Below are 14,862 nucleotides of genomic sequence, written 5' to 3' on the forward strand. Positions count from 1 at the left end.
AGACTAAAATCTACCCGGATGGACGTTCTATTAATCCGCAGATCTGATTTGTGGCTGCGTAGAATTATCACGTTTTCACCGCTTGGTTGCCTCCCTCAGGAGTTCGATTGTCGGGAGGAACGTCCCGGGGCAGAAGGCCAAAGCGATGAAGGTCACAAGGAAGGAGGAGGTGAATGGCTGACGGCCAAGGCCAGGCTGGTGAGAGAAGAGGACGTGGAGCCTCTGGACTACGACCTCGACATCAGCAGAGAGGTGGGACCTGCTCGATGATGATGTCCATGACGATGGTGATGATGACCATCTTGTGTCTTGCAGCTGTCCAAGCCAAAGAAGGTGTCCATCCCAGAGCGTTATGTGGAGTCGGATCCAGAGGAACCGCTGAGTCCGGAGGAGGAGGAAGAGCGAAGCCTTCGTACGGAACGTATCAGGAAGATCCTCACAAAGTCCAAGTAAGCAAACGGACGCTTGATTAGGAACACGTCGAATCAATTCAGTACAATATAGCCATATCAATCCATGGGATTAAGATTAATTTACAAAATGACAAGCACCATCTTGTTTGGGATGGGTCACCAGGTTGTCTGACTCTAAGAAACATTTGTGACCCCAGCGTTCAGAATTTGCAGTCAGCATCATTGGACCTGAGTGAACTGGACTTGGTTCTTCAAGAGCAGGAGAAGATAATGAAGGCATCGCAGGCACTCGCTTCACAGGCGTCCAGGAAGAGCAAACTAGTGGCAGGTTTGGAATTTACTAATCTTGCATTTATTTCACGTCTGATAAACAGTGATGCCTGACTCAAGGGCTCCCTCTAGCGTTGTGGTTAAGTTTTGACAAGAACATTTGTTGATACATTATAAAGAAAAAAACACATTCAAGATCATTAACATATCCAACAGTTATATTTGTCAGCTTCAAACTTAAAGTAAAACTCTTGAATTCTGACTTTATCTGTCAATATATTCTATAAGTGACAATTTTTTTTTTTTTGTCCCCTTAGCCAAAGCTGCTGCTTCTGCTAGCAACTGACAACCTCCACTGCCCTCAAAAGGAGACCCAATGTAGGACCACAGGGAGACCTTTTAAATTAAAAACGCAACACAAACATTTTACAACACGGTTTTATTTTTAAGAAATAGTTTGACCAGTTTGTAGCGTCATCTAGTGGTCACACAATGTATGTATTTGCTACTAACAAGGACGACTAATCGTTCACTTTACAAACTAAATGAACAAATAAGAGGAGCTTGTGTCTGTTGTCTCTTTTTAAAGTAAACAAGTGATTTTGGGACATGCAACAACACAATTACGCACAGTGCAAAAAAATGAAAAAAATAATTCTTTAATATCTCCTACGACGACTTGACAAAAGACATTTCGTAAGCACTTTTCCGTTCGCTCACTTCCGTCCTGCTTTTTTCTGGGATGCTTGTGTCCTTTTCTGCTGCGCTCTCCGTCTTGTTTGTGTCGTAAACTTTGTCCTCAAGGTCTTTGGACTCGGTAGTGGGTGTCTCCGACGCAGGCGGGACCTCACTCGGCTCAGACTGGGGGGTAACAAAAATTGCCACTTCAAATTCACCTCCGGTTGTGAGACGGCGCGTTCCGCTCACCTCGCTGAAGCCGAGTCCGCAGTGTCGCCGGTTGCGCCCCGACAACTTCTCGTCCATGCCGCGCTGGTACTGCAGCTCAAGGCGCTCGCTAATTTGCTCGTCCTCCGTTCCTGTGGAGTACACAGTAGTCACGGCACGCCCGCGTACGCTTCACGGAGAGAGTGGCGCAGCGGGCGGGCGGGGAAAAAAAGACATGTTAATTGTGCCTAAAGAAAAAGAATAATTTTTTTTGCTATTCACATATAACAAGATACATAACTACAATATTTAATCTGTAATCATTATTATTGCGATAAAATATCAGATTAAAAAACAATTGTTTCTGAAAGTTTTAACGATTACAATTGTAGTTAGTTTATTCTTACCACTGCGGATGTGTGACGTCGACTTGTGGTCGCCAATGACAAGACGTCCAGTGCGTTCTTTCTATAAAAAAAAAAAAAAGCCATGATTGGAAACGTCACTTGGAATTCACATTAATGACAGGATCGCTTCGGAAAAAAAAGATCAGTCTTAAATGATAGACACATTTGGAAAAATGTATATATGGTGGATTTGGGAAATACAGAATCGTAAGTAAACCTTGCCACAAACCGAGAAAATTTAAAGAGGTTTAATTGCTAATAAATTCTGCAACATGGAGTAAAAGCAATACATATGTTAGAGGAAGTGCCTCAATGCACTTAAACGTGGGTCGTACCAAACTAATAGGTGATCATTTAAACAAATAAGGACAGACATTTTTCGGGAAAGTAATTGAAATGCTAATTTCATTGAAACGTTTAACATTGGCGAAATTTTGTTTTGTCACAAGGGTGTGTTCAACAAATAGCTCCCCCTCAACTTTACCCGGAACCATTTTCGAATTAGTGTGAGGACATACGAAACATGTCAGTTTTAAGGGGGACCACCTTGGAGGCTCCCATCAGCCGGAGAAACTTCTGCTTCCTTTCGTCGCTTCCCAGGTCAGCCGAGGCCCACTGGGTCGACTCCTCCTACACGAGCAAACACAATATACATCAACTATCGAATGTTAATTGTGCGCAAAACTCTCATTTTACTACTGTTTTAAAGATGGTTTACAAGACAGCTGCGTTCAGGTAGCAGAGTGAACTTTTGGACATTAGCCGACATGCTAACGAGAAGCTAACCCTCTACTCGTACATCCCGCGGCTTTTTATGCCGACTAACACATAATTTCGATCAATTGACTCACTTCACTCGAAGACGCTGGTCGTTTAGTGCCGTGTTTCTCACACGGAGAACTCATAGTTTTTGTTAGTTGGGTAGAAACACCATAAATAACAAAACAATCGTGGCATGCAGAAGTGTTTATAACTGGACGTTGTGTCGTCACTTCCGATTCAGTCTTCTTCGTTTTCAAGGATTGCAGAGTAGCAATGCAACACTGGCCCTCTGCTGCCTTCTGCGGTGGAATTGTGGGAATACAACTTGATTTATTTCGCTCTTGGTACAGTATGTAAAACTAATCCCGAAAAAAATATTGTTTTTAATGACAGTCTGTCACCGTATGCAGAAATCCTAACTTTCAGCGAAGGCTTAAAAATTTATGTTGCAACAATTTTGTCAGCTCAAATAACTAAATAATGTTCAAATCAATCTTCAGCAAAAACTGCCTATTCTATCATAAACATCAACATTTTGCACCCTTAGTTTTTTTAACTAAAAAGTCAATCAAAGCGTTTCACGTGACTATTTTATGTCGTGCTGGAAAACAAATATAAGTATAATATAATATAAGTTGAATCTTTTTACACTGCATTATTATTATTATTATTATTATTATTATTATTATTATTAATTATTATTATTATTATTATTGCTATACACTCCCAAATGATTTCATATTTTCCTTAGCTGGTAGTTACAGCACATACTGGTTGTCATGCATAAGACCTACCAATAGATGTCGCTAGAATAAGTGTATTAACGTAAAAGAGACGCACAAAACTGAAATTAAATTTTGTCCGTATTTTTAACGGATGGTGATTATATTCAGGTTTGACATATGTGTAGTATTAGGTAGACATTAGTTTGTATTTTTGGTCATTTTTCTTATGATTATGTTTGTCTTCATTGATTGGGTTCTACTGAAGTTAGGTACAATGTGATTAAAGTGTAAAATAAAAACTTTTGCAATGCCATTAAGTATTATTTTAACGATTGTACAATTCTCAAATCATCTTTGATAAATAATAACACTAAGATCTCGATAAAAGAAGCATTTACCAATTATTTTTGTCATGTTAAAATACTTAGAATATGGTGTGGTAATAGACTTAATATAAGCCATGATATTTAATTTTACTTCATTGTCATTGACTTCACGTCACGTCAATTAGCCTTCATTATTTTTCTGCAAGTGTAAAATGTTTGCATCATAACTTTGCCCAGTCATATTTCTTGAAAATAGTTTTGCAGACTGAGGGACAAAGTAGAAACACTTTCTGCAACATATTTTCAATAAAATCCAAGATTTTTTGCCATATTATTCAAATCTGTACAAAACTATCCACTATGAATATAAAACTGATCACGTGAAACGTTTTTGCCATTTTACTTTCCCGTAAATCCAAAACATGACTCTACAACACCATTCAACATTTAACTTTTTTTCTTTTTTTGCTCCTGACTTGCCAGTACAGGTATTTAATGACTTAACTACCAGTGAGATCATAATGTTATTTACTTTGTTTTCTTTTATTTATTTTAGGACTTAAATGCAAGAGCAGCGGTGGAAGAACGATAACTTTTTATTCCCAAAGTTCTTGAACGGGCCCCCCAAGGAGAGCATGAGAGAGAGAGGGAGAGAGAGAGAAGTAGAAAGGGAGAGCGAGAGAGGGAGTGAGAGAGAGGAGGGGTTAACTCTCCGCTCCGTGTCTCTCTATCAGTCACTGGGTCACACACACTCTCACTTCACGTCCACATCGCGCCGGACGGGGAAGGAAGGACTAACTTTTTCTTTTTTTTTTTCCCCGCCCCAAAACAACAAGAACTGCACTACGGGACCGGGACCCAACTTCCCACTTTCCCCTACTTCCCCCCCCTACACACACTCTCACGCTCTCTCCGGGTGTGTGAGGACTTGTTCGCCCACCACTCCGCCCCCCCCACCCATCCACCCATCCAACGCATCCCAAGTGCGCAATGGTGACTTTACGCGCGGGATTGGACGTCTTCGGCTTCTTGTGAGTCAAAGTTGCGGCATCAAGAGTCTCATCGCAAAAGCGTGCAGGTAAGAAACGTTTACTTGTGGAAAGTTGGACAAAAAGTCGCCCTAATCATGCTTTGTTATTTATTTCAACAAGAACGACTCAGTTCACACCATGCTGATGACGTCAAATGAATATGATAAGCGACATTTTTTTTATGATAATCATAAAGCAGCAACGCATAAAATGCACTAAAGTTTGCACAATCAATCTAAATCTACTAATACTGCAACAAGTTTTAGACAAAGTAAAAATATTTTTTAATAGCCACCAGTGCGACTTAGTTAGTGTCTTACATTTTCATGAGAAAAATGATAATTTTGCATTTTACAAATAACTGTTTGATGTAGGCACATGCTATCTGGTGTTGCAAATTGTGGAAAGTTATGTCCCATAGAATCACTAATATTGCATTAAAAAAATGTGTTACGTTCAGATAGTGTTGTGAAATCCATTATTTTCCAGAAAAAAAAGTTTTTGCCATCAAAACAAAAAATGAATAATGAAATTTGTCACATTTCCGATTATTCCAGTAAGATAAGTTCAAATATGAATCATGACAGCCAGTGTGTCACTACAGACGACTAATGCTGATTTTAAAAAGTGACTTTTTACAGGAAAAAAATGTTTAGGAATAACAACTCTCACTATCGACATAAAAACCCTGCAGGAGACTATTTGGTGAGTTGCATAATTTCAGATGAAAGCAATATGTCACTATGCAGCAACAATTTGAATATTCTAAAATGATCTTAATATAAACATCTTTTACTAAAACATTGGCAAAATGTCGTAATTATCTCAAAATAATTTTGAATGAAGTGCATTAATGTTTAGAAGAACCCCCGGGGTGCCATCTTGACTCATCTATGTGTCAGGAATATTGAACTTCAAGTCCGAATGTTTGTAATAACTACAAGTCGACTCATTTATTCTGTAAAAAAAAAAAAGTGAGTCAAGACTACAAGCAAATTCAATTGCACAAATGTTTATTTTTGACACCAAAAATGTTGCATTTCATTCAACATTAAAAAGACCACTGGTTGATTTAAGAAAAAACAATGAACATAAGTGGGCTCGTTAATGCTGCAAAAATATCAATTAACAAATGTAATTTAACGTGGCATTGTTACTAACGACTCAGTGGAGTCAAAATGTTGACTTCAGCAGACTTATAATGCTGCAAAAATGCGGAAATGGAAAATGTTACTGAGCCTCAGTAAAAATGATCCATTTAAGTAAAAATGTTTATAAAAACCACAAGTAGACCCGCTAATACTGCAGACATTAAAATGTTCATAATGACCACAAAAGACTCATCAGTCTTATAAAAAAAATGTCAAATTTGAAGTAAAACTGTTCACGGTGACCACCAGTAGACCACCAATACTGCAAAAATGTTCAATTTGACATCCAAATATTATATATGACCGCGAGCAGATTCATTCATTCTGCAAAAACGTTACATTTCACGTAAAAATGTAAATAAAGACCGCCAGTAGGACATCAATATTTTAGCACTTGCCCTTTAATGGATTGAATGAAAATGTTGACGTCGATGTCCAAAATGTGAATAATAGCCACAAGTAGCCTCCTTAATCCTTTTGAATTGAAAAAACATTGCAAATATGGTAACTATAAATCAAGGTGAGACATTCAAAGTGTATGTTGAATCTGTAAATTGGGTACAATTTATTTCCGTACCGTCTGCTCTGTACAAAATGTACTCGTTGGACTCGTGCCAGACCTTTAATGACATGTTGTACATCTTCGACGCACATACGTTATATTATCTATGTGAATTTGTTATTTATTGCTAATATGTGTTGAAGTAACATGACAAGCTGACCCCACTTTGGGGGAGGGGGGGGGGGGATAAAGTGGGTGGTGGTCCTATCCTATTAACTTTCCGCCTCTTTTGGGATGGGGGGTCCGAAGACATGAGTCATGTGTAAAAATAGAGCATCACAACATGGAGTAGAAGCATGAGGAGAAGACAATAAGGCCTGATCGTCATGCGTTGATATTGTGAAGTCAGCAAGTGGCTGGCAGAGGGTACAGGAGGACACGCTGGCTCGAAAAGGGGGGCGAGGGGGGGGGGTTGTCCTGCAGGCGGCTGATAGCGGTCTCCTCGGGGTGGTCCCCTCGCTACACCTCATAGATAACGCTCCGGCGTGTTTGCTTTCTGCATGCACAAATGACACACAAAAAGTGATTTGACGCCTGAAAGAATAATTCCTTTGCGGGGGGGGGATTGTTTGCCGGAGACAATTTAATATAGCACACACCGTATTTTCTGTCCTGTGTGTAAAACAATCTGAGTGGGGGTCTTATATGCCGGGGGTCAGAAGTTGATCTCCTATGGCATTCTGTGCGCAGCAGGTGCTGCCGCCCAACGTTCCCTCATAAGGTAAAGTGGCATTAGTGCGTCCAAATGGCAGACTTATATATAGGCTGTCAATTCAGCACATTGTCCCCCGGCCTGCATAGCTGTTCTGCAAAGACCCCTCCTCTTCTTCCTCCTCTTCCTCACAATCAGTCGAGCGCAAGAGATATCCCGGTTGAAAGAAAAAAAAGTTCCGCGTTCGCTGCGAATCGTTCGAAGAGCGTTTGGAAGTCGTGTGTCAAATGGCTGTTCCTAATATTTGGATATTCTAATGTAGTGGACAGCCATTTTCAATGCTGCTCATATTGTCAGGGTAGACTTTTTTTTTTCCGTTCTTTAGTCATCAGCAGTTGGACATGGGGTGGGTTCACCAAAAGCAACAGTTTCTGACAAAAAAGCAGGGAAAATTATTGACACCTCAATTAAAAATAACAAGATATGCGACTGAGGAAGCACAATAATACTCCTGTAACACATCCTCTGATACTTTTGCTAATATCATACAAGTGTGAAAAGAAGTTAAATCCAGCATAATCGAAGGCGACTGAAATTTGATTTCAGTGATTTGCTTCTCAAAACAAAACATGTTTGAACATCAGCGTTCATAATATGTGCAATTGTTTCAACAATTGTCGAGCTATAATTTTAAGTCTTTTTCGTTTCAGTGGTATGCATTTCTTAAGTGTGGCGAAACCTAACCACAATTACGCACTTAAGCTTTTTGGCATTAGTCAGAACCGCCACCACTATATAAGTACAGAACTAAACGCCTTTATTAAAGACGGTCCACATACAAGGCCGTTTGCTAGCTAGACCACAAACTCAAAAGCTCGCTAGCTTAATATAGCTTATAAAGCTTATACCAAACCGAGTTCCACATTGATTTATTGAACTGCATCTGCGTCATCCAAATAAGCTTAATAATAATTTTACATTTATTGTTGGGTACTATTTCTTAATGAAATGCTAACATGCTAACAAGCCATGTAATGTGTCTGTATTGAAACCTTTCCTTTCCTAATGATTTGCCATGGACGAGTAGGCTACATATGTTGCCTAAACGCAAATTTTACATTTACTCGCAAGTGTTCCAAGCCTACTGTAAGTGCACATTAGTAGGCCTATACAGTATATATTTATCTCGGGCACACCCAAATTGCAGCGTTGCAAACACAAAGAATAAAGAAAGACGCCTGAGGCCCTGTTCAATGAAGATGAAACACACATGCGCACAAGACCCCAAACTTGGCATTTTTTCAATCCAACTTGCTAAAGTTTAGTACACTGTTAGCATAAATTCTTCCCAGGATTTACTTTAGTTTACATTTGTTCGTCTGTATCTTTAATATCAATAGTAACCTTTAATATCAATTATTTATCTAATGTTTAAAAAAACGTATCCCTCCCCAAGTGAATTTTTTTCAAATGACAAATCTCTGCTGTAACGGTTAAATTAGACAAATACACTAAAATGATTAAACTTTGGATTGTAGTAAATACATGTTTCATTGTATACATTTGTAATGGAAATAATATACAAAAATATTTAGAATATTTCTCAATGTCATACCGCTTCTTCTAGTCATGTTGATATTTCGCTATATGTTAGCATTCAGATGTTTAGCATTGTTCTCATTCTTACTGGAAATACTATACAAGGATAAAATATATCTTCCGGTAATGCTTGCTAAACACATAAACAAACATTATATCTGTTGAATTAATGAACTGAAATAGTTCTAGAAAGCAAAGGGCCTTATGAAATAATGGTCAAAAGCCAAAGAGAGTTAGCAGATGATTGATGTGGGGTTCAAGTATTCGTGTGAAGATGACTTAGTGGCAGATGTACATTTATAGCGACATACTCTTTTGCTACTCAGTTTACTATCCTGCTGTGTTAGCTTACCAAGTGTTAGCATGTTATAATTGTATCTATTCTATCAATCTCTACTCTGCTGTGTTGCTACATGTTAGCATATTAGCATGGTTATTGTATAAGCTTTAATCAAACAAAAACACTTTTAAGACTTCTTTTCATCAACCCCGCCCCTGCAACACGCCCTGTGGCTTAAAACAAATAAATAAAAAAAAGAGTGTTAATGTTAGACTGAAAGTGATGTGTAATTGTGTCTCGCATTGTTGACTCAGACTGGAGAGACCATTGTGGTGCAGCAGGTTTCTATTAGGAGCGTCAAAAAAATAAAGATGAAATATTGGTGGCGCCGTCGTCACGGTGCCTCATTGTTGCTGGCACACTCCACTCACTCTGACTAATCAGTACCACGCCGGCGATAAAAACCACTTTGGACCACAAAATGTATTTATATAGTCTGCTGTCGCTCACATCCAGATAGTGATGCACCGGCCAAAATATTACTAACAGCTTTCAATGCTATTTTATTCCCCCTTAGGAAATAATGTAAATAAATACGTGTAATATCTTTCAGGGTAGCCATCGTAAATTCTCATTATAGAAATTGAAATGGTGTGCAAGCTAATTTCTCTGAGAAATGAAAAGCTGAAATATATTTAAACAACATATATGTGAAATGAAGAAAAAAAATACTGGTCATCAAATGCTATGTAATAATAAAGTAGACCTCTCACTAAAATGGAAAGTGTCCATATTAAAGCACAATATGACACTTTTTTGTCGAGCACTGTCTCTGCAATGGTCCCAAAATAGCTTATTTGACGGACAGCTCCAGAAGTTCCTCCCGGTGTGCCACATTTGGCGGCGAGTCGTATCGGTAAACGATGCTGAGGCCGACATGCGTGTAATGTGCCCTGGACATAGTGCTGGATTAGCACAAGCTACGCGCTATGCTGCCATATTGTTGCTGACTGCGCCCCCACCTCGGGTTTCCGCCATGCAACTCGAGCCGAGGAGAAACCACGGTGGCATTGGCTTGCTGTCATGCAAAGTAAAAAAAATTCAATCTGATCAAATATAAAAATATATCAACCCCTGAAGTACTTAAAAGCACACAAGTAAAAAGGATTTTAAACTTACTTAAGTACAGTAACAAAGTTTGTATACTCAGTTACTTCACAACACTGATAAGAGGTAAAAAAAAATAAACTAACTCAAACTCTTGCTGACTACGCTCCCGCTTCGGGTTTCCACCACGCAGTCCGAGCCAAGAAGACGACGACGGCGGCCGCGACGTTGGCCTGCTGACACTCGGGCGCAAATGATGCGTTTAATGTGCACGAGGGATGATAAATAAATAAATACAAGGAACGCTAACTCAGCAACACTTTAGTGTCACTCTCCGGCAGCAGCAGCCGCTTTAATATGGGAAACATACGTCTCTGTGCCTGTGATGTCACTTGTTATTGCTGGAGGCCGCCTATAGGAAAAATCCCATTTGTAGTCGAAAGGAGCTTATGTCATAAAGACTCTATTGTGGCTCGTGTGTTCGCGCGTGTGTGTGTTTTTCCTCACACTCCGGCAGGCTTAAGTTGGTTACAAGGAGTCTTGGGGCCTGGTCTACATGACACAGATGACCCGTTTTAAAAGGATGAAAATGGCGACTTTCTGCAAAATTGTGCACACTTTCCACAGAGACACAACTCGGTAATCATTTAATTAGATAGCCGCCCCCACCAAAAATTTTTTTTTTGTATCCACTTCGCGTTATAATTAGCCATTGACTACCCCATTTTTTTTTTTTATGTATTTATTTATTTAATAAATGTTTTTTTTTTTTTTAAGTTAAAAAGTTGAGATAAGATGTCGCCCATAAGATCTCCCCGCTGTGAATTGTACACATATGGAAACGCGGACGGTTTTATTCAACACTCCCTTCACTTATACAATGAGCTGGGATGCTGTTTTATGGCGCTGCAGATTTGCGCACTGTCGTCTAAATCACTCGGCCTCTCTCGCCAATTGCTCCCAGCATTTACATTTATGCATGCGGCAATTAATTACAGCCCTGCACCGGCCTTATAAATTAGAGACGGGAGGGGAGGGGGGGGCGTCACATACCCCCATACCCCCATTCATATTAATTGCCCGTGACAGTTAAAGCCTTGTTCGGGTCGTGACAAGGTTGACTCCAGCCCGGGACGCTGCTCCCCTGGCGCTCCTTCACACATCTGATCCTCATTTTCAACAAGTGGCGGCGGCGGCTGACTTCCATGATGAATGACTGGCTTGTGTTGTATTTTGTTCGAGTCATTTCTGCAATCAGCGGCATGCGCCCTGACGAAAACGAGGAAGTAGTGAACCTGATTAGCCTGGTGCTAAAAAAATAATTCACCATGAGCAAAAAAAACTAAATGAATAGCATACAGACAATAACATCAGTTGATGGGTATTTATAATGTTTGGGAGTTGGGGAGCTCCCATTATGACCCAAATGGAGAAAAGAGGAAATAAAGTCCGAAAGAAGTATAAGCTATTGTCATGATTGTTTGTTTTCTTCTTTTGCTGGTTACAAGTTGGCATGTTCACAAAGGATTTCAATAAGTGAAAGGAGTGTACCATTTTGGAACCTGAGGCAAGGGTGGGTAGGAAAGTAGAAAAGTGAAAACATTCGTCTTGTTTTGTTCTCTTGTTTTTCCGAGGAGGCTACTTCCTGATTGGTGATGACACGTGATTGACATTTGCATTAAATGTTTAGGAGTTGTGGATCATTTTTGTGTTTCTTCAGACTACTTCCTGGTTTGCGGAGAAGGGCTTCATGCGAGGAGACGGCACGGACTCTACCATACGTGTTCAGAAGTGGGGGTTATCACTCTCAATTGCGAGTGTTAAAATAAGTTGTTCCTTATTTTTGTTTGTTTTGCTTCCATTTTGCGACCTACTTCCTGGTTCTTGGGATGCTACCATCTACATTCAGGTGTGGGGGGGGGGCAGTTTAGTTGTGCCTCAAATGGGGGGGGGGGGGAGGGAAATACAATGCCAATTTTTTATTAACCAGCCGGCTACTTCCTTAGATCAAAAGTAGAATCAGAACTTTTATCTCGATTCCAACCAGATTAATTTAAAAAAAACGTCACAATTTGCGTCTCTTGTCCTTTGCGGTCACGGGTCATCAAATGAGCGCATGTTTTGTCTGAATGGTGTCTTTTCTTGCCGGGGGGGGGGGTCCGCGGAGGTCTTCTCACGCTCTTTTCACGTAAAGACATTTTTTTTCTTTTCTTTTCCCAACTCCTTCCCTTCTTCACAAGGCCCTCCTTTCTTCTCAGTCACGCCAAGCGAGTGTGTTTGTGCATACCTCGGCGTTGGGACAAAAGAGATGCTTTTGACATTCACCTCTTGTTTTTACAGTCCCGGCAAGGCGCGGCGTTTGCACAGCTTTGTCTGGGAGACGCGGGACAATGGCGTGCGCCCATAATGTAATCTCCTCGGGGCTACTTAGGTGCGGACGTATGTGCCGGCGCTTGCCCCGGCCCCGAGCCGCTCCTCGCCGTCTTGGCGATATTTCACGCCGAGTGACTCAGCGGAGAGAATGCGTGTTGTCACTTAAGCCTCACTTGCTCTTTTGTGAGACGCACAACACAAAAGCTTTTGCACTCATGCAAACATCCTCGTTGTCGATCCAAGTCGTCAAAGGTGTGCTCATAACAACTTGCCCGTGCACATGTGTTTTAACAAAAGACACGCATCTGCCATCCAAAGATCCCGATGACTTGTCTTAAGTGAGATTGCGGTAACTCAAACCTTGAGATTAACTACTACCCTATCTGACCGAGCTTCCAGTTAAAATCCTTTAACCTTGAGCATAAGCCTGACCCCTCAAGCCTCACCCTGAACCCCTACCCCTAAACCCCATAACCTCACCTTACCCCTAACCCTACCCTACGCGGATTTCCTTAAAGCCCGAATTTAACTCCATACCTAAACCAAGCCCACACCTCCAAAATATCCCACCTTCACCCAAACCCTGAAGATTAGTCCTAGACCGTAAACTTAACCCCTTACCCAAACCAGACCCCCAAATTCCAGACTTTCCACTGTAAACCCCCTAACCTATCTCAAAAGCCAAACCTTGAACTCTAACCCAACCCTCAATCATAAGGCTACCTAACCCTAAACTCACTCCAAATCCTAAATCCAACCATGACCCCTTAACCGAATACTTAACCCTAACTTTAAACCCCTAACCCCACCCTCTAAACTCCATCTTAAACCCTTCAACCCAAACCTGTTGAAAGAATTCGGGCCAATGACTTAGCCTTACAAAACCAAAATTTAAAATTCCTGGAGTACCCTTACCTACCCACGCTAATCCTCAGACAAAGGAGTTGAGTGCTCAAGGCCCAACCCAGAACGAGACATTGGCCCTTTCTCAACAATGTGAACAATTAGACAAGCATTTCGTCTGTAATTAACCACCATTCGTCATTGTCAGCCCGCAAGTGAAGACATGTTTGTCATTGTCATAATTACCGGTTCACTTGCTGCTTCTTGATTTGATCAGTTGACATGAACTGAAACTTTCGATCGCTTCGAGCAACTGAACCGAGACGGTCACGGATTGTCACGTGTACCGTTTGTTGAGAATTGTAAAACCGCTCACGTCGAATGCAGAGCGGAGAAAAGTTCTTGACGGTTTTAATTTGGGATTTTCTCCAAAGTACGGTGCAATTCAAGGGTCAAAAAGTACTCACAGATCGTACTCACGGATTCACCTATTTGGATGTTTCGAATTTTTTAACTCTCCTAACCATTGTGAGCACATGTATGGTGACCCTCAAGAGTTCAATCTGGGTGCATTTCATATTTTCTTTGACTTTTTTGTCTTGTAAGAAAAAAAAAATTAAACGGAGCTAATTTTATTTTTCCGATTATCTCAACTGCCCGTCGGGACTCCATCACATTTTCACGCTTTCGTCACATTTGATCAACCGCAAATGACAACAAGCGGTCCTCGGAGAGAGACATCGTTTATGGGTCAACTGCGGCTCATTGTGGTTTAATTGGCCGTGTGATTAGCGAGAGCTCCGGTGCGCTTCCTGTCGCGTGAAATAGACGGCGCTCATTGTTGGTCGGCGCAAATGGCGCTGACAGCTGCCATGTGGCAACATTTGTTTGCCTGCGTCACGGTGGCTAGTCGCCCTCAGAATAATGTCCATCTGATAGGACTGAGAAAACTGTAGCGGTTTTATTTTATCTATATAACATCTTCCTAAATATTTTATTATGTTTTTTTTTTTGTCTGGGGTGGAAGCAAAAAGGAGTTTGATCTTGGCCTCTGTAGTTTGTGGGTTCCTTTTTCTAACCTACGTGGTTGACGACACAATGTAAAAAAACAAATAAACAATCGAGAGAACAGAAGTCAACTATGTTGATTAATTAAAACCTTGGTGTCTTTTGAAGTGGGGAAAAAACAAGCAGAAGAACATTCCAAGAATATTTAAGACGCTTGTTTGTTTGTTGTCAGCTACAAGAATGATTTTGGGACTAATAGACTTCTGCCAACTTGAAAACCACCAGCTTATGGCGTTTAGAATGTTGAGTAACGTTAAAAAAAAAACTTAGGCGAGAGGTAAATGTTTACAGCATGTGAGTATTTTTGCCAGCTCTGCCTAAGAAATGTGAGCCGGGCACGTTTTGTTTGACAGCTGCTGGACAGCATTTGTCTACTCTCTTTGTCGTGAAGGAAGAAGAGAAAGCTAC

The 14,862-nt window shown here is 40.6% G+C and overlaps 3 protein-coding genes and 1 long non-coding RNA gene across 14 annotated transcripts in view; 2 read left to right on the plus strand and 2 right to left on the minus strand.

Moving 5' to 3' along the window:
- Nucleotides 1-1,245, plus strand: part of LOC148396936 (pleckstrin homology domain-containing family A member 7-like) — a 37,199-nt gene extending 35,954 nt beyond the window's left edge. For all 9 annotated transcript variants that reach the window (XM_088378420.1, XM_088378418.1, XM_088378419.1 and 6 more), the window contains 4 exons: nucleotides 100-252; nucleotides 316-449; nucleotides 611-741; nucleotides 1,001-1,245. In XM_088378420.1, the coding sequence (XP_088234546.1) occupies nucleotides 100-252; nucleotides 316-449; nucleotides 611-741; nucleotides 1,001-1,029 (447 nt within the window). In that variant the 3' untranslated portion in view covers nucleotides 1,030-1,245. The remainder of the gene's footprint in view (nucleotides 1-99; nucleotides 253-315; nucleotides 450-610; nucleotides 742-1,000) is intronic.
- Nucleotides 1,104-2,991, minus strand: c6h11orf58 (chromosome 6 C11orf58 homolog). The gene is made up of 5 exons (XM_088378428.1): nucleotides 2,827-2,991; nucleotides 2,522-2,605; nucleotides 1,976-2,036; nucleotides 1,611-1,720; nucleotides 1,104-1,544 (listed from the first exon to the last, which is right to left on the minus strand). Exons 1-5 carry the CDS (start codon nucleotides 2,878-2,880, stop codon nucleotides 1,353-1,355), a joined length of 501 nt encoding a protein of 166 aa, XP_088234554.1. The 5' UTR covers nucleotides 2,881-2,991; the 3' UTR covers nucleotides 1,104-1,352.
- A 1,357-nt stretch (nucleotides 2,992-4,348) lies between these two features.
- Nucleotides 4,349-14,862, plus strand: part of LOC148396938 (transcription factor SOX-6-like) — a 49,884-nt gene continuing 39,370 nt past the window's right edge. For all 3 annotated transcript variants that reach the window (XM_088379310.1, XM_088379309.1, XM_088379311.1), the window contains exon 1: nucleotides 4,349-4,866. The gene's annotated coding sequence lies outside the window, so the exon portion shown is untranslated. The remainder of the gene's footprint in view (nucleotides 4,867-14,862) is intronic.
- Nucleotides 8,621-10,579, minus strand: LOC148396939 (uncharacterized). Its single transcript, XR_015859081.1, has 3 exons — nucleotides 10,243-10,579; nucleotides 10,086-10,141; nucleotides 8,621-10,016 (listed from the first exon to the last, which is right to left on the minus strand). It is a non-coding gene; the product is annotated as an uncharacterized LOC148396939 (long non-coding RNA).

The sequence above is a fragment of the Syngnathus floridae genome, chromosome 6 (genome assembly GCF_059516105.1).
Source record: "Syngnathus floridae isolate MCC-2025c chromosome 6, RoL_Sflo_1.0, whole genome shotgun sequence".
NCBI lineage: Eukaryota > Metazoa > Chordata > Actinopteri > Syngnathiformes > Syngnathidae > Syngnathus > Syngnathus floridae.

Coding starts and splice junctions, on each gene's coding strand:
- c6h11orf58 (XM_088378428.1), bottom strand. CDS start 2,880: ATGAGTTCTCCGTGTGAGAAACACGGCACTAAACGACCAGCGTCTTCG. Junction 2,037..2,521: donor GGCTGATGGGAGCCTCCAAG/GTGGTCCCCCTT, acceptor TTTTTTTTATAG/AAAGAACGCACTGGACGTCT. Junction 1,721..1,975: donor GACGTCACACATCCGCAGTG/GTAAGAATAAAC, acceptor TGTACTCCACAG/GAACGGAGGACGAGCAAATT.